We start from the raw sequence: 18,702 nt of genomic DNA, 5'->3' as shown, positions 1-18,702 counted from the left end.
GTGTTTATTTATCAAATGCTTACAAATATGCAATGCAATGAATATGCATAATATACGTGCAACATACATGTAATTAAGTACTTATGTAAGCACGCAAGCAATGTTACTTCCAAGTCAATGGAAAGCATAAAATTGCTGATAACTATACTCCATTTAAATTCAATTTTTCTCAAAATCCAACTATTTATTATTATTTTGGTCAATAAATAGTTAGTTAACCAAAAACACTATTAATTTAGGTACATAATTTAATTAATTTCCACTAACGCATTTCTCTCCGCAGCCCCCATTCTTCCCTTGTGTTCTGTAACAATGAGCTCTTGCACAACCCCACTCGTGTTACAGACGGCAGTGACATGTGTAATCCCTTCATTATCAATCGACATGGTGACCTCAATTTCCTGTTGTCCCGCCCCAGCGGGTGGTACTCCATTCAAGTAAAACTCACCCACCTTATGATTTTCCACAGCCATGGGACGTTCTCCCTCATAAATGACGATGAGGACAGATGTCTGATTGTCATAAGACGTCAAGTAAGTCTCAGTTCGTTTGGTTGGGACGGGGCTATTTTTTGGGATGATGATTGACATCGTGCCATCGATTAATTCGACCCCCGTCGCATAAGGGGTCACATCCGAAACTCGCATCTCAACCAAAGCTCGATGTCGCTGACCTAAATTCAACTTTGTCGACTTCATCTGTGTCGCCAAGTTGCCAGTTAGAATGGCCGCTTGCAATGCTGCCCCACATGCCACTGCTTCATCCGGGTTGACCGATTTGCTTAAAGGTTTTCCGAAATAGTTGGTCAACATCTCCTGCACTTTCGGGATCCGGGTTGAACCGCCCACCAGAACGATCTCGTCAATTTTATCCCTCCCGAGTTTTGCGTCTTGTAAAGCTTTCTCCACTAATGAGAGGGATTTGTCAAATAGGTTTTGATTCATCGCTTCGAATTCTTGCCTTGTCAGGTCAACGTTTAAGTCCAGATCGTCATGGATTAGGTCCAAATTAATGTGTGCCGTTGATGCCTCGGACAACGTAATTTTGGCTTGTTCACAAGTATGTCGCAACCTTCGAATGCGACGTTGCACCTTCGACTGTAGAAATGGGTTGCTGGCATCGTCCCTTCCAAGCACCAAGTCGATATTGTGTTCCGCCTTAAATTTCTCGACACAATAAGCTACAATATTGCTGTCGAAATCTTCTCCTCCCAAATGTGTATCCCCGTTCACGGTCAAGGTTCTGATTTGATTGCGGTGCATATGCAGAATGCTGACATCAAAAGTCCCTCCCCCGAAATCGTAAATAAGAACATGCCTGCTCTGTTGCTGAGTTGTTTGACGTTCTAAACTGTACGCGAAGGCTGCCGCTGTTGGTTCATTTATAATGCGAATCACGTTCAGGCCAGCCATTGCCCCTGCGTCACGTGTAGCCTGGCGTTGTCCATCGTTAAAATAAGCAGGCACGGTGACGACGGCATTCACAACGTCTCGTTTTAAGAAAGCCTCTGCCACGTGTTTCATCTCTACCAGAATTTTAGCTCCGATCTGTTCTGGGTGGTAAGTTTCTCCGTTCACCTCAATTTTTGGCTTGCCTAATTCCTGCACTACTTTGAATGGCCAATTGGCAATATCTTCCTGCACTTTTTCATCGTAAAATGGTCTCCCGATTAATCGCTTGGCGTCAAAAATGGTGGAAGCGGGATACAGGAATGCTTGACTTTTTGCTGGCTCACCAACCAAATGAGAGCCATCTGAATTAAATGCGACATAACTTGGCGTCGTTTTCTTCCCGTGTGCGTTCGGAATTACGGTCATTTTTCCTTCCCAAAAGATTGCAACGCAGGAAAATGTTGTCCCCAAATCGATTCCAATTGCTGGTTCCAACGCGGAATTTTCCCTTTGTTCAAGACACATTTGCTCAAATTGCTTCTCTATCAAGGATTCTAATTGCTCGGCATGTTCAGGGCTTAGATTGGTGTATTTTTGCATGGTCGTATTCTTTGACGAGACGTGCATGTCGTTCAAATCCTGCGGTGTTAGGAATTGGGCGGATTCGCTATTGCTTTTATGCTTGTTAATTTCAGCCTTGTAAAAGTTGAATGCCCTTGTCGCCAAATCTTTGTCGATTCGTTGTTGGTTTTCAACTTTTTTCTTAAAAGTCTCACTGTCTTTATCTAATATTTTTTTTAGTTTGTCAGGCCAGTCGCTGTGCTCCATTTCTTTGTCATCCAACTTTGTCAAAAGTGTTTTAATTATGTTATCTTTTTCAATCTCTATTTTGTCCTGGTCGTAAACTGTTAGATTTTGATGATCTAGAAATTGGCGGAAATTTTCTAAAAGTAATTCAATTTCTGCCTCAGCGTTAAAATCAGAAACCTTGCTAGGAAGTGTAGTTGGAGATGGAATTGTGTCATTGTTACTTGTATCCATGTTAAGATCTTCAGATGAATTTTCACCATTGCTGAGCATGCTTCTAAATGAGCTAGACGTCCCTGGAATTGGTTCATTAAAAATTGGAGGTGTTTGTGGTCGTTGTTGCTGCTGCAGCATATTATATTTCTGTAGTTCATTTTGAGCCAACCTTTTGACTGAATCCTCATGTATGACATAATTTCCTAAATTTACCAGTGTGATAACTTTTTCTATGATGAGAGCCTGGTTGGTTAATATATCAATCGAATCTTCCCTTTCCTTGTTTAGTTTTACAGTCTGATGTACAGCCTCTTGTAGGAACGACATGAAAGCAAGTTCATTGTTTTTGTTCTGTGTAATTACATCATTAGCCATAGAATCAAATTCAAGCTCCATCTTGACTACAAACTCATTACAGATAATATCCTGACAATTAATTGAGGATGACAATTGTCTCAGAGAACAAATTGCTTTTTCAAATTCTCTTGTGCTAAACTGCCTTACTTCATCAGCTTGATAAACCCTTTTCCCTTCAATTGAATTTGAATTCCCAAATTTTTCCTCGAGATTTTTCTGAAATTCTGTAATATTCCTCGACACATTTTCTTGGAGACGTAGTTTATGGGCTTGCATTGAACTAGTAAATTGTTTTTGTATATTTAACCATTTCTCATTAAGGGTCTCCATTAATGAATCTTCTCCTTCCTTTCGAATTGTCTCCGATAACCTTGAGGTTTCATTTTTGAAAAATTTCATAGCTTTATTGACAGCTAAATCGTTCCGCTTACTAAGATCTTGCACAGAAGTGATGGAATTGAGGTTAAATTGGTCAAGGAATAATTGCTCCGCTTCATGCAAAGATTTTATTATAATGTCTCTTTGGTGATCTACATTTTGCAGTTTTTGCTGAACATGTCCATTAAGGATATCCACCCATTCTTTGCTTATTTGGGTGACAATTTCAGAAATTGGAAGTACAAAGGCAGGAAATTTGTTGGCCTCATTTTCAAGCGCTGTTTGATACATTTCCAAGTGATGCTTGCATAACTCGTCATACTTCGCTGGGGTTGGAATTGATATCACATCATCCAAATCAATTCGTTCTTGTAATTCTTGCTCAAATGTTTGCGTGTGATGAGTAAAAAGACGTTTTACCTTAGACAAAATATTTTCAGTTTCAGTTACGAAGAAGTTGAAGTTTTCTTCAAGTTTTGATTTGACCGTGTTTTTAAATTTGGATAATGTTATCACATTCTCTATTTTGCAAGTTTCCTCAAATTCATCAACTGCTTTGGTTTGCAAGGGCAAATACATTTGGTTAAGATTCTCCATCCAGTTTTCATCTACCGTGTACGATTCCGTAAAAACTGCTTGTTTCCAAATTTTGCTTATTTCCATAGCATATTTGGAAACAATGTCGTCAAGGAGAGCAGTTGTCCTGGTCTGATTTTGGGCATTTTCCATTTGAAGGTGGTCCATTCTTTTTGTCAATGCAGTAGAAAATTTGTCCCTACTTTCTACTATATTTTGTGGACATATTTGAAGCTGCGTTAGTTGTGCGTCCAACTGTTTCAGCATTTTTGATTCCAACTCCTTTCCAGCACGAGTTAATACATTTTCTGGAATGTGGTCGCCATATGTTTGACCAAGATTTTCCAACGTGTCATTGATTTTTCTTTCAAACAAATTAATTTGACCTTGTACGACTGAATCTACGTTATTTTGCATAACGATGCATTTGTCTCTAAGCTCTTGGCCCTTCGCCGTAAAAAATTCTTCAAGTTGCTTGCGATCCTCGTCAGTCATTTTAATTTTAGCAATGCTTGCGGATTTGTCGACGTCTCTGGTAGACCTGGATATCAGTTCTGTAATAAATTGGTTGACATTTTTCAAATCAACTGGCTTCATAAATATCTCTATTTGCTGTAGAAATTCTTGTTTAGCTAGACTCTTAATCTCATCCAATTTTTGTTTCCCAGAATTTGCATAGGTTCTCTTAATTTGAACGTAGATATTTTTTATTTTATTGGTCAAATCCTTTTCGTATTTCTTCTTAACGTCTGCATCCCCATATTTCTTAATTGCTCGAAAGTTTTGCATTATCTCATTTTCTACACACGAGTGAAGTTCTTGCAAGTCGTCCACGCTAATTGGTGCATTTTCAGGTGACATCTTTGTCCGGTATTCCTTGACGCATGATTGCACCGCCGCTTCGTTTGAAGCTTGCATATTAATCATGGATAGGTCATTTGGGCTCAATGTCTCGTTTTTGTTGTAGGTCTGCACGTAGAGATCTAAAATTGCAGTAAATGCCTCCGGTAACATGGTAGCTCTGGATCTTATGCCAGTTTTTACGGGAATATTTCCAAGGACGACGAGATCTTCGATAAAGTCATACATTTTCTTATAAAATTTTTCCGACAATTCGGCCCGATGCCCTTGAAATTCTTTTCGTTTTGCATCCTCTCCTGGTGGTGGGAGCAAGCAGCAATTAATTTCTGTGAATGCGTCAGTGATTAATTTCCTTGACCGGTTATGCATTTTCGTAGCTTTCAAATCAGGTAGCAGCCTGTTTAAAATGTATGAGTTTCCAGTCGCACAGCCATAATCAATGTTATCGTACAAGCCCCAATCTCGAATGAGGACGACAAGTTTCTGGAAGAATTTTAAACCAATTTCTTCCTTATCATCGTCAAGTTCAGTGAGCGGATGCGCCGTGGTTTCGCAGAAAGTGGAGAAGAATTCGAGAACGTTTTCTCTCAAAGAATCCACCGTGTTGAAGATGAGGCAGGACGAGGCGAGCAAACTGAACCCTGCGAGTCCAACCCATTCCCTATTTCCTGTCCACTTGTCAAACAGTCCTTGGCTGTCCATCAGAAATAAGGCGTATGGGGTCCCGTCCTCTTGTTGTAGTTTGAAAGGGTGTGACCACATCCAGACGCCGGTTGTCATTCGTTCCGTGCCATTTTCAAAGTGGAAAAATTCCTTGTTCGAGGCAAGTTCGATGGTTGGTTTTACACCGGATTCCAAACATTGCAGATATTTTATGAGACAGCTAAGAAAGTAAGATTTCCCTTGGCGTGCCTCACCCGTTATGCAGAGGATGGAGAAGGGTAGACTGTCCGCACGAGAGAGGATTTCTTTAGTTTTCTTATCGTTAAACCGCATGGATGACCTTCCTTGAGCTGTATGACCGATCTCGTTCAGCTCTAGGATGCGTATTGGGCTTCCAACAATCTGGGGGACTTGGTCACGAGAATGCGGATCCAGGTCGTCGTCTGACATTTTTGCAAGTAATCAGCCAAGGTGGCGTCGCAATACCCGATCTATTTAGTAGAAAAATACTTAAAATCTGTACTTCAATAATTTGCCTTAATTTATGTATATTTACAGCATTTCCATCAAATTGTTAGATATTGTACATACATGGCTAGATTTTTCTTAATTATTTGTCCTGAACTGAGACAGCTGTAAAGGTTTTATTCCTGTCAACATATTCCAACTCCATGAATAAAAATTAGTGAATGTAATATTGACAGCGACGAAGTCGAAATTTTGCATGTTTTTTTTTAAATAATGCAACCGGCTCAAAAAAATTATTCATATAAGTAAGAAATATAACTATATTCACTCCTATCTGCTTAGCTAGCATACAAGGAATTCATAAGTACCTACATATATTACATATACATACTTAATCATCCAATGATTTGTAGTTTTGCTTCTCTTAAAAATATTTAACTTGCCGTGCTGCATTTCTTCAATATTAATGAATATAAAATTTCACTGACCATGGTTTACATTTATGCTGCTATATATTTATATTTTTCATGTGTGCATCATAATCAATGTGCTCATTGTTATGAGCACTTGTAAATGCAACTATTGAAGTAATCAAGGTTTACTAAAAATACTCAATTATATATTTGAAATACTTGCCTTCGTTGTACATATGTACTTACAATGAAAGTTCTGTTGGTTGATTGACAACCACGGAGGTTATCGTTCCGCAACCGATAATTGATGTTATATTTAAGAAAGGAAGTTTAAGAGCTCCAACGAATTGGTGAGTTAATGCCGGTAAAGGAATGATGGGGCATGTATATTTGATACGAGTTGGTTGGATATGAGTAAGTAAACCTGAACTTATTTACTGGAATCGTTATCAAATAATATCTTGAACACCAAATTTAGCATTCATTACAGCCGAATTATACAACAGAGATACCACAACCCGGCGGATCCAAGTTCCGTGAGCAAAATTGAGGCATTGATAAGATAACCAACATGGGTTTTGGCTGGAACTTGCCATTGATCGATCCATCTCAAATTTTGCTTTTACTTTTTAATAAAATAATCGGATTTTGTTTGATTGTATTGGGTACATACATTATCAGCGTGATCATGGTAACATTTCGACCTATTAATCGGGAGAAGATCGACATTTCTTCAAAGGCACTTAAGAATTTAGAATTATTAAAATCGCAGGGATGTGGGGAATCCAAGCAAACAAACTCGAATGATAATAGCAATGGCTCATCAAATCAAGTGAGGGCCACCAGCCAGCCACCAAATTCTACTCATTCCGCACCCGTAAAACTAGGTAAAGATTCCATATTCTAATTTTAATTTGGCTCAAACACGTCAATAATTGAAATTATTTGACCAGTCCAACCTAAATCCCCTCTTGACGAACTAATTGACAGGATCATCGCTTTGGAACGTAAGGTAAATGCATTCGACACGGTACATTTTTGCCTCGAGTATCGGCAGCTGCTTGAGGAAGGAGCCCAAATCCAAATCGCATTGGATAAGGTGGACATTTCCGGTGGTGAGGATGTGAGGGCTAAACGCAAGAATGGAATAATCCGCTCAGAAATAGCAGTTACCTCATTATCTGAAAAGGTTCATAAAACCGGTAAATGTAGCGAATGTACTTAATACATTGTGCAACACTGCGTAGTATTACATTATAAAAGCATCAGAGTATGTGTTTTAATGACTAAGCAGACATTAATGTATTTTCATATGAACCAAAATAATAAAGCCTTAGCCAATCGCAATTTGCTGGATGATATCAATTTGTTCACCTTTCATTGGCATTTCGCTTACGTGGAGGACAAATTTTGCAGGCATATCACCTTCACTTGGATATGCAGACATAGTTATGTATATACGTTTTGTAATAATATTTATGCATTCATACTACATTGCATTTTCTCACCTCCAGGTTTCCGCTGATCCGATCGTAAAATCGTTCACATAACACTTGAATTTTATATTTAATTCTAATTAAGGTAACAAATTAATGCATACATAATAATTATGCTTGACTTGTTCTGCACACCAACTCAATTGTAATTAAGTAAGAACTTCAAAGCTTGTCATTTTACTAATTATTCAATTATTTTACTAAAACCAATAGATGGAAGAGGAGCCCATCGACAACTCGTGCAACTTTTTATGTCTAGCGACAAGTAGCGACGATGGTATTCTGGAAATAAACGAGGACGTCTGCAAGAAACTCTTTGATGTGCAGATTGATCTATGCACTCCGGGCCTCTGTGTCGTCGGCTTAATCCTTGACCCAATTAATGGGAATGAATACCCTCTTCTAATGCGGCAAATGTTATCCCACCTGCTACTAGTAGATGATGGCCAGGAAAAGCTGATAGAATTTTATGAACGGTTTGAGAATGGCTTGGACAACTTTAAGTCTAATAATTCAAATGATCCGATGCTAGTCGCATGGTCAAATCCTATCTGGGTGGAAAAAGGTGCTTCTACTCGAATTCCGGTATACATTTTGGATATAATTGGTAATTTTCGGGACGGATTCAAGGACCCCAATTTTATTGCATTGGCTGGACTATCGCTCTTAATGTCGTCATCAACAGTTGTGATGATGGAAGAAGAGTTGAAGGTATGTATGTACATATTTACATATGGGAAAGATTGTCATTATTCTGGATTTATGTATGTATGTTGTAATTCTGATTTGACAACAGGTGGATGATATGAGAGACTTGGTTCCATTTCTGGTCCAGGGGCTTAGATCGGAACAATTAAACCGTTACCAGCAAATTAACTTTCTGATTCGCAACGCAAAGTCGGGCCCCTATGGAGACAAAGATTCAACCCAATTACTTCAAGATTTTTGGACGAGTAGTATCGATGACGACGTAATTTCAAGGGTTCGTGAAGTATTTGAGGCCTTCAATTGCCACAAAATCCCTCCATCAACACCTGGAAACAAAATTATAAGGCAAACTTTATTCAAAAGATTTTTTTCTTCCATATTTGACAATTACATCACGATAAAACGGTCTCAGAATGGTGCACCAATGAATGGAGAAGATGTCGTAAAATATATGGAGAAGCATCGAGATAATGTAACAGATTCAGATTACGAGGCATTTCTTGAAGTTTTTACAAAAATTGGACAAATAGTCCGAAAAGAGGAAGATAAACAGGATCCCTGGCGAGAGCCAATTCATGCGAATGACAACGTCGAAGATGACAGTGAGACTGACTCCGACCAATCTGAATGTACTGACGGTGGATGCTGTGAACTTCCTAAAGCAGAAGAAATATGCAATGATAAGGAAGATGTGGAGGTCGATGATGTGACGACAATCTTTACAAAATTTAACATTATTGCAGATGTAAAAGAAGTTGAAAAACCGAGTCAAACTACTCGATCGAAATTTAGAAACCTTTTAAAAATGGAAGATGAGCAACCTGTCGTAACAGAGAATTTTAATCAGGGTCGCGAGGAATTTATACAAGTTAATGATGAAACTATAAAATCTGCAACAAAAACCGTTAACCATGCAGCAGGCAATTTAAGTACCCCTCCTATCGAATCTAAACCCCTGGTAAAGAGCAAAGTTCCGATTGACCAGTTTCCAGATGAACAGCCAAGCATAAATTCTGAAAGCTGTCTACTTACGACGAAAGGAGATAAAATAATTGTTGAAGATAAAATAACTCCAAACCTTGACATGAATTCAGGATCTTCGGAGGATTTGGTTGAGATTCCTAAAAATGAAGACGATAACTATCAAACCGTTTTTCAAAAATTACAACAGATAACAGTACAAGTTTTGTGCTCCAAATCCCCTGATTCAACCACTTCGACAAACTCGATTGTCAACGAAGCTTCACAATTGATGTCAGTCACTTTTTTAAATTCGACCCCAGCCACACTAAACAAAGCAATTGATGATGTTACCAAAATCATTGAACAGTTTATTACCATTGTCGTCAAATTTCAAGATTTTGTAGAAGAAGACTTTCGCAATATAACTCGAGAAACGATTGTTTCTAAATCAAAGGAGGGCCTTGATTCTTTTAAATTTGAAATATTTCTCCCATGTTTAAGTAATATGCTATCCCAACTAAGCACGACATATATTGAAATTATGGACAACAACAAGACCACCCTTACTAAGGTGATCGCAGATGTGATTAGTCATGAATGTAGCAGATATAATTACTTAATATGCCAAGAACTTGCCGGTGTACGCCAGCAGGATTGGGATTCCATATTTCAGGAGTCAATAAAATGTAGAACTCAAACTTTATGCTTCGAAGAGGCAGAGAATACATTGAAAGATTTTCTTTTCCCAGAACAAATTAAACAAATGACTTGTGATTTACAAGAAAAGCTTGATTCCATATTATCTCGCGAAGCTTCTCAGCTTGAACAGAGATGGGAACAAGAAAATGCAATGTCATCCTCGTTGGAACGATATTTGAGTGACTACACAGCAGAATTTGAGAAAGAAGCAAATTCCACCTTGACGGTAGGTTTGTTAGAAGAAGCTCGACAAAAACATATTTCTAAAGTTGCACAAGATTTTAGAACAGAATTTAGTGAGTCTAAATCTTACAACCAATTCGAAGAAAAGCTCTTTTCTGGGTTAGCCACAATAGGTGACAAGGTTATTTCAAAATTTAAAACCAATTTGACGCCTAGGCGGTCAAGCTTAACTTTTGCGACACCATCACTAACGCCACAATCGAGTAGGGCAGGTAAGGATGCACTTTTATCCTCAGAAAAGGATTTATCTGTCGAAACAGTGTCTATTGCGATGCATTTTGGAATAGATAAGCTTTCCATGAATTACTGGGATGATAAGAAAAATGTGTCTGTTAGCTTGTTAAATAATGTAGATAATATCTTTTCATATGTCGGAAATACATTTAAGATAGGACGTCATCAACAGCATTATGTAAATGCTGGTCATATCTTTGTGGATAATAGTATTTCATTACAACTTTGGCCGGAGAATGTGAAATTAACTGGATGTTCAATTATATTAGTTATGCTTATTACGTTGAAACGATACGCGGAAACAAATTTGTCCAAAAAAGTGTCAAACTGTGTTCTCGTTATTCCTTCCTTTATTGATTGTGAAAGTTATTCAGGTATTTCAAGATTTTCGACCCTACTCAATTTTGAAATTTCGATCATTTCTGAAGCTGATGCGGTCGCAATCCAATATTTTGGTCGCGTTGGTATGTCTCACTCATCGGAATATTTGTTACCTTCTCTTGTGGTAATTGTTCTCCGAAAGACCTCTTACGAAATGGCAAGTTTTTCTTGCTCAGGTAGACACATTTCTAGACAAGGTTTCCAGTGCTGGCAAAAGTCTGATTGGAAAGTAAGAAGGGCTTTTGATTACATGATGGATTACATTTATGATGGTTTTATTTCTATGTTAAAATCAGTTACCTCTTTCCTTCCAAAAGCATTCAAAGTAATTTTAGTTTCAGAAACAAGAGACGTAGTAAACAATAGTTTTAAAAGCAGGATTAAAAAATCTGTCGTTCCAAATGGTTTATCCGATGAACAATTACTTAGCGTCTGTGCCGTAAAAGGCGCTTCACTTTTGGCTGGAATTGAACACTCCAGTAATTCAGCTTGGCAATATTGGACAAACTTCCATGGCGGAATTGTTGCAGATAGAGAAGTGTCATTACTGTTAAATGAACATAATTACAATGCCATAGGAGTTATGAAAGGTTGGTGGGCCCCAACTACTTCGGAAGAGGAAAGTGAAATCATTACACACATATCTCTTGCACAAAAAATAATGAATAAGAAATACAGTCCAATCAAACAGAAATTCAAAAAGTATTTCAATGAGAAAATGCTGGAGATAAAGAATGATACAAATTTCTCAGAATATATGAAAGAATTATTAACTGGGCTAATTGAAAAAAACTTGAGTTTGGTAAAACATTTGGACGTGAGTGAAAAATATTACACTAATAAACAAAAGGAACTTGACAAAGAAATCGAGGACATTAAAACCAGGAATAACAGTGGAAAAAAGCACTGAACCTGATGTAAATATAAATAATTATAATTATCAAAATATTCAACTATCTGCTGTATGCATTTAAATTATAAAGATTACGACTCTAAAATACATGTATTTAGATGTAATGTAATTTAGAAATATGATTTGTTTGACAATAAAATCACACTATATTTGAAAGTAAATTTTCATAGCACAAAGTAATTATTTACTTAAGAACGAACAAAGTAATAATTAGCAAAATCCAAATTGCGTTTGATTCTTAAGACTTTGGCGACTGGATCTGATAATCGACGCATATATGCCTCGGATGGACAAATAGTCAACCTGTAAGGTATAATATGTATTTCATATTTAGCATTGGTAGTTATCACATCGTGTTATATGTATGGTACGTATTACGGATTACGTATTCATACTCATTTTGGCATGACGTATTTGCACGCTTTTCTCTAGGGTGCATTTCATGTTCATGTCTGAGCCAATCACTTTTTGTCTTTTTCTATATTTTTGAATATGGATATATTTCAGTTAAAATACAAATAAATTCATATATGTATGGGTTTGAATTTGACTCCTTATTTGACCAAGACATTTAAATTAACATGAAGAATGTGTCTACGTATGTATGCATATGTATGACTCGAGCTAAGAAGACAAAAAATTCCTGGCTCCCGACTACGGTTCTCATGATGACGCCATTTGCGTAAATGTATTTTTGATTGATTATTTTTATTAATTAATGAGCCTACATACATGACCAGTGACGCACCCTGCTTATTGATTATTGACTGCATGTGTACATACATACTTACATACAGCACTGCTGGCATATGTCATACCTTATGAAGGTGGAGGAAGGCATTCCATGTTTTCATCTCCTCCTATCTTCCTTTCATCTCGAATGGTCAAAGCTTTAGTAACTCCATTCCCCTCACATCTAGCAGTCACAGTCAAAATCCCATTTGTATCAAGCGCCATTGTGACATCAACCCTTTGAAGTTCATCTGTCGTTGGGATCCCGGCCAGAATAAATTTCCCCAGTAAACTATTATTAACTGCTTGCGTATCTTCACCCTCATAAATGCTGACTTCCACTTCTGCCTGCTCCCTATCTGAAGTGTGATACGCTTTAGTTTTTTCGTCTGGATATTTCGAATTCTTCGGAAATATGTTGGAGAAGCCACCACCAGCAACTTTAATCCCAATCGACATTGGAGTGATGTCATGTATCGTGCTCCGGACTGATTCGTAGCCGTGACTGACAGCCGCTCTGATGGCCGCCCCCTTTGCAACCGCTTCGTCAGGATTGAGCCTCTTGTTCAACGCCTTTCCATCAAAGAAATCTTGCAGCATTTTCTGAATTTTTGGTATCTGAGTACTGCCACCAACGAGAACAACTTCGTCAATTTCGGATTTTTTCAACTTTCCGTCCGTCAAAGCTTTCTCGACAATGTTGATACATCTCTTGAACAAGGTATCATTCATAGTGTTGAATTCGTCTACTGTAATTTCTACATTTAAATCCAAACGCGTTGTCCCCTGAGCGATTATACCGTCCAGAGTCACCCTTCCAGTTGGAGATGCAGAAAGGACAATTTTTGTTGTTTCACAAGCATTACGGAGTCTTCGTAATCGGCGATTGTATTGTTCTTTAAGTACTGGATCCGTGGAATCCCTTCCATCTAAAATGTTCACGTTTGGGTTTGTTGCACTGAATTTAGTAATACAATGGTCCATCATTTTGGTATCAATATCTTCTCCTCCTAAGTGATTATCCCCGTCAGTTACAAGCACATTAACGTCAGATTCCTTGATCGAAAGAATGGATACATCATGAGTACCACCTCCAAAGTCAAAGATAAGTATTTTCTTTTCCTCTGCTACAGCGAATTCCAGACTGTACGCTACAGCAGCTGCGGTAGGTTCGGTTAAAAGTTCTATGACGTTTAATTTAGCTGCAACGCCAGCATCCTTTGTAGCTTGTTTTTGTGCGTCTTTAAAATACGCAGGGACGGTGATAACAGCACTTGTGATGGTCTTGCCAGATTTCGCTTCAGCATCTTCCTTCAGCTTGGAAAGTAATTTGGCAGAAATTGTTTCCGGTGCATAGGAAGTTCCATCAACTTCTACGACTGCTTTCCCTGAGGTGTCGCTAGCGACTGTGAAAGGCCAGCTTTTCATGTCCTCTTGCACATGGGGGTCGTTATATGATCTTCCAATGAGGCGTTTTGTATCAAAAATGGTAGAACTCGGGTAAATGGACGCCTCATTTTTTGCAGCTTCCCCCACAACGTCTTCGACCCCAACTCTGATGTAACTGGGCGTAGTTGGTTTATTCTGAGAATTGTTCAAGACTCTAACTTGCCCGTCTGGCTCGCAAATCGCAACGCATGAAAAAGTGGTGCCCAAGTCAATCCCAATGGCGGCTTGTTGTGTTGGTGCCTTCATGAAATTGTTTTTCTTACGCAAGTCTCCAAGAGCTTTGAGCTTAACTTTTATCCTTTCTTTGACCATTGCCGTCATCGGGACCATTTTCTTGTCCTTGATGAATTTGGTGACATATACTGCGGCCTGGTTATGATTAATTTGTAGCTGATTTGGGTCGATATAAGTGCCACTATTCCCAACATATTTATCCATTTCAGCATCGTACAGAGTGCATAGCTCTCTCCAAACTGGTGGAAGTAATGCAGGGTCTGGTTCGTTGGAGAAACCTCTTCGGTTAGTGTCAAATAAAGTCTTTGCTTCAGCCTTGTACTGGTTTTCGAAATCCTGAAGTAAATCTTGAGTTGGAAAGTTGCAGAGTTTTTCTAAGGTTCGATATCCTTCGTCTCGCCTTTTCACGTGGGCCTTGTTCAATTCATCCCAAATTGGATCATCCACTTTGCTTAAGTCTTCTTTCAAGTCGTTGTTGAGCCCTTTCAGGATTTTTTTCATTTCTTCAAATTTTAGCTCATATCTGGCTTTAATATTTCCAAGTTGACAGTTTAACTGGGTGGAAAGTTTACTAGTCTCGTTAGCCAACTTTTTTTGACCGATATTGGCAAATTTTTTGGTGACATGTTCTAAACATTCTTCCATAAATTGGCGATGTTCATCATTTAATATATCGTCATTGACAGCTAGTAGGCCATCGGCAGTTCGCCCAACTTTGTTTTCGTAATCAATTGTGACGGACAGTACATAAGCTTTCAACTCATCTTCCAGGCATGCCAGTGCCGCTTTGGCGTTCTCGATAAATTGGGGATATCGTAGGTCGATTTTTTCTTCTAGTTCATTTTCTGCATTATTTATCTCTGAACGTGCTAAAGTTATCGTTCGTATGTTCGCTTCTGCAGTAAGATTTCTAAGCAATTGCGATTTCAGTTTTTTATGTTGACCTTCCAGCAACGCTAAATCATTGTTGGAATCATTTTGAAATTTCTTCATCTTTTCAGTGTATGACTCAGCGCATGATTCAATAACTTCTTGTATAAGTTTTTCTCTTGCAGATTTTTTTGAATTTTTAAATTTGAGCATCTCGCCATGATATAATGTGTCGATTTCGTTTCCCAAATCCAATTTGTAAGTCTCAAAGTTTCTCATATTTCCATACTTGGAAGTGAAATTATTAATTATGATCATCTTAATGCTGTCGCTGTTCTTTTTAATGTCGGATTCATCAACGTAAGTGAGCGTCCATTGTTTGATCATTTTAGAGCTGTACTGCTGAAGAGCTTCAGCCAGGGCATCCGATAGTTTTTTGTCTTCTTCTGTCCTCTCAAGTTCAACCTTGGTAAGAAAACTTTCGTATATTTCCTCAATTTTGTGATCAAGTTCTAAAGTGAGAATTCCCAGTTTACTTTTGGGTAGTTGTGACCATTTCAGTTTAAACTCATCTTGCACGCTGCTTTTCGTTGATTTATGATGACTCACGTGGGAATTAGCAACCGAGTTGTTTATCTGTGGCGTCATCAACTTTGAGTACTTGCTGATAAAATGTTCAATATCTTGTTTTGCATCTGACATTAGAGTCTCAATTTTTGATTCACGTTCTTCTAATAGTGATTTGGAGACATTGTTCAACATATCCTTCAACCTTGTCAGTGTTGGTGTTTTGTTTTTTTCTTGCACTCCAATTTTTCCGAGTTCTTGTTTGGTGTCCGAAAGTATTTTCTGTTTGGTCGATTTGCACATATTTTGGTATTCTACTGACTCCAAAGACGAGTTGCAGTCTTGTTGGACTTGCTGCTTATAAATAGCTTCTTGTTTTTCAAGCCAACCCTGGACATGATTTTCGGTTACTTTTTTATCTTGTGCAATTTTTACAATAATTTCATCGTATGATTTTTTAAGAATTTCTTCGAGCTGTAACTTTAATGGTTGATAAAATTGGGGATCATTAATTGGCAGGTTTGCCATAAGATCGTTATGCGCTGTATCTTTAAATTTACTATATTCTGAATACAGTTGCATATCGGTTGGAATTTTGCCCCAGGCGTCGATTTTATTTTTCATGTGATTCTTAAATTTGAGTACGAGTGAAATTATCACATTGTTCATGTCGTCTTTAGCTTTTTGAGTGGCTTTAAAATTTTCTTCCACCTTTTCAGCAAATGATGCATCCAGTGCTTTCATAAGCATAGCTTCCGCTTGTGACTTTAGCCGCTGTGGTAGTTCAGATTCTGAATAATTCTTTAATTTATTTTCAGCTCTGCGTTTGCATTTCAAATTCAAAGAATCCATTTTATTGTGGCTCAGAAACGGCAAGTATGCTCTGCCCTCGTCAAATTCTTGATTGTATTCGTTCATGGGTTCGTTGACTAATTTTGCCAAGGTGTCGTTCATTTTATCATGTTTTTGTTTATTAGAATTTTTGTAATGTGTCCGAAGAACGAGCAGTTTATCATTCAACGCCTGTGCAAATTTATTCTCTAAATCTTCATTCCTCAGAGCAGGGTTTGACTCGAAGCTGTCAAAAACTGCTTCAGAAACTGTTTTAAGAGCCGAATCAATTTCTTGAAATGGTATCGGCGTGTCCTCATCGTACTTATGACGAAGGCAAAATTGGTTAAAATCCGCATGGAATTTCTCTTCGCCCTCTTTTACTAAGGATTGTAGAATCTGGTCCATATCCGGCGTTTTTTGCATGAGTTTGGCTCCATGAAGTCGAATATCTTCAAGTAGTTTAGATTTGTATTTAGCTTTAACGTCTTCAGTGCCAAGTTTGCTTTTTAGGACGTACAAGCCTATGGTTTTCTTTTCGAGGTGGTTTAATTTCTCAGTCAAAGCCTGGACGGGAATATATTCCCCAGAAGTTAGCCACCCATCAGACTCAACTTTAAAGTTGTTGAAAGCCAATGTTCGAGCTGAATCGCAACTTGCTTCATACGTCGCCTCAAGAAATCCCATCGCGCCTGGAGTGCTTCGACTGTTCAGGACTTTCACATAGGTTTTAAAAAGTGAAAATAAATCACGATACGTAGCGTTTCGTCCTGCAATCTTTTTCACGACAATGTCTTCCGGTCTGCAGACTCGTTCAATGCATGCCTTTAATTGGCGATAAAATATGTCATCCAAATCGGCCGTAGCACCCTGGAAGTGCATCGCCTTTGCCTTATCGCCAGGATTTGGGAGGAGGCAGCCCTGGATTTTTTCAAAGCAACGGTTAATTTTTTGCCTCCTAGAAATATTCTCCTTGGTCAAGTTTGGATCATCTGTTGCTAGCCATTTTTGGATGCATTGTTTGCCCCCTATAAATCCATAGCCGTATGATCCAACCGGATTCCAATCTCGGATTAAGCATAGCAAATTTTGAAAAGGGAAGTATTGATCGTCCTCTTCATAAGATTGTTCAGAGTGGGACGAATTTTTTTCCATGGCCATGATACCGTAATCAAGGAAGATTTCTAATGCAGCCAAAGCATCTTCTTGTGGGTTAAATTGGAAATTGAATATTAAAACGCTCGAGGTGAGGAGAGAAATTCCAACGATTGCAGACCATTCGGTCATGGATTTGCTATCAAAGACGCCCTGAGTGTCCATGATGAAGACGGCAACATTTCCACTTTTTCCTGGAATTATGAATGGTTTCGGCCAAATCCAGAACCCTGATGTTTGAGGAGCCAAAGTGTTTTTGTATGGGAAAGCTGTAACATTTTCCTTGCTATTGGGAGGAAGCCAGTCCGTATTTGGGGATTTTTTAGCTTTCTCCAAGTGATCCAGGTAGCGAATAAGGTAGCTTAAAAAGCATGATTTTCCAATACGAGAGGCGCCGGATATGGCGATTAAACAGATTGGATGCTCACCAGCTTGGCTCAGAATGTCGTCAAGTTCGTCTTCCAATTTAAAGCGTGGTCGACCTTTGTCATCGATGATGTCGATGATGCGTACGGGTTCGTCACTCATTTTCTTGATTACGGCGCCTTAAAAAACGTGAGTGTTATGTATTGTTACTTATTTACAAATACCGTATTAATTATTTTCATATGTGGAAAGTTGATGTATTTAGAAAAGTTTTGTTTGACTGGTTACCTTCCACTTGCAAAATATTTTGAACTTTAGTATGTACGTTTTTTTGGATTAATTTTAATTATCCATTTAACTCACTCCTGGTCACATTAGTATTTGGAGCTCTATTTTGTGAAAGAATAAATGCATTACTTATAATTTCGATCAGTAGATTATAAACCAGCTAAATAAATGATAAGGATTTATATGCAAATTACTCTCGTCTGTGTAAAAATATTGCCTTCGGGATAATTTCTATAGTCAGTTCTCCCGTCTTCAAATATAAATATGTATAATTAGTTCTTTTTCTCTATATTTTAGTCGATTTATTTCTGCTGAGTTTTCCAAAAACCGGCCAATTCAATCTGAAACCACTTCACTTTCGGATGAAAGATTTGGAGTCATACGTTTTACCATGAAACATGAAGGATTGAAATGAATCATGAATGAAAGATAAAGTAAAATAT

General features: G+C 38.1%; 4 protein-coding genes across 6 annotated transcripts; 2 read left to right on the top strand and 2 right to left on the bottom strand.

Moving 5' to 3' along the window:
- Positions 1-158: 158 nt before the first annotated feature.
- On the bottom strand, positions 159-6,540 carry LOC110863068. Of its 2 annotated transcripts, XM_035858754.1 has the most exons (3): positions 6,377-6,540; positions 5,841-5,899; positions 159-5,740 (listed from the first exon to the last, which is right to left on the bottom strand). In XM_035858754.1, the coding sequence occupies exon 3, from the start codon at positions 5,697-5,699 to the stop codon at positions 249-251; it is 5,451 nt and encodes a 1,816-aa protein (XP_035714647.1). In that variant the 5' UTR covers positions 5,700-5,740; positions 5,841-5,899; positions 6,377-6,540; the 3' UTR covers positions 159-248. The 2 variants fall into 2 exon arrangements, with proteins under 2 accessions (XP_035714647.1, XP_021957583.2); XM_022101891.2 differs by lacking the exon at positions 5,841-5,899.
- Positions 6,541-6,649: 109 nt separating this feature from the next.
- Positions 6,650-7,491, top strand: LOC118432896. Of its 2 annotated transcripts, XM_022112654.2 has the most exons (3): positions 6,651-6,821; positions 6,903-7,017; positions 7,084-7,491. In XM_022112654.2, exons 1-3 carry the CDS (start codon positions 6,702-6,704, stop codon positions 7,353-7,355), a joined length of 507 nt encoding a protein of 168 aa, XP_021968346.1. In that variant the 5' UTR covers positions 6,651-6,701; the 3' UTR covers positions 7,356-7,491. The 2 variants fall into 2 exon arrangements, with proteins under 2 accessions (XP_021968345.1, XP_021968346.1); XM_022112653.2 differs by having other exon boundaries at positions 6,650-7,017.
- Positions 7,492-7,554: 63 nt separating this feature from the next.
- Positions 7,555-11,924, top strand: LOC110863364. Its single transcript, XM_035850338.1, has 3 exons — positions 7,555-7,711; positions 7,840-8,337; positions 8,423-11,924. Exons 2-3 carry the CDS (start codon positions 7,840-7,842, stop codon positions 11,762-11,764), a joined length of 3,840 nt encoding a protein of 1,279 aa, XP_035706231.1. The 5' UTR covers positions 7,555-7,711; the 3' UTR covers positions 11,765-11,924.
- Positions 11,897-18,659, bottom strand: LOC118435092. The gene is made up of 4 exons (XM_035850334.1): positions 18,454-18,659; positions 18,260-18,360; positions 12,586-18,150; positions 11,897-12,070 (listed from the first exon to the last, which is right to left on the bottom strand). The coding sequence occupies exon 3, from the start codon at positions 18,131-18,133 to the stop codon at positions 12,587-12,589; it is 5,547 nt and encodes a 1,848-aa protein (XP_035706227.1). The 5' UTR covers positions 18,134-18,150; positions 18,260-18,360; positions 18,454-18,659; the 3' UTR covers positions 11,897-12,070; position 12,586.
- Between the last annotated feature and the right edge of the window lie 43 nt (positions 18,660-18,702).

The sequence above is a fragment of the Folsomia candida genome, unplaced genomic scaffold (genome assembly GCF_002217175.1).
Source record: "Folsomia candida strain VU population unplaced genomic scaffold, ASM221717v1 Fcan01_Sc001, whole genome shotgun sequence".
In the NCBI taxonomy this organism is placed as follows: Eukaryota; Metazoa; Arthropoda; class Collembola; order Entomobryomorpha; family Isotomidae; genus Folsomia; species Folsomia candida.
Note: the sequence above shows the minus strand (reverse complement) of the source record. Positions and strands in the feature narration are given on the sequence as shown.

Coding starts and splice junctions, on each gene's coding strand:
- LOC118435092 (XM_035850334.1), bottom strand. CDS start 18,133: ATGAGTGACGAACCCGTACGCATCATCGACATCATCGATGACAAAGGT.
- LOC110863068 (XM_035858754.1), bottom strand. CDS start 5,699: ATGTCAGACGACGACCTGGATCCGCATTCTCGTGACCAAGTCCCCCAG.
- LOC110863364 (XM_035850338.1), top strand. CDS start 7,840: ATGGAAGAGGAGCCCATCGACAACTCGTGCAACTTTTTATGTCTAGCG. Junction 8,338..8,422: donor TGATGGAAGAAGAGTTGAAG/GTATGTATGTAC, acceptor ATTTGACAACAG/GTGGATGATATGAGAGACTT.
- LOC118432896 (XM_022112653.2), top strand. CDS start 6,702: ATGGGTTTTGGCTGGAACTTGCCATTGATCGATCCATCTCAAATTTTG. Junction 7,018..7,083: donor TTCCGCACCCGTAAAACTAG/GTAAAGATTCCA, acceptor TTATTTGACCAG/TCCAACCTAAATCCCCTCTT.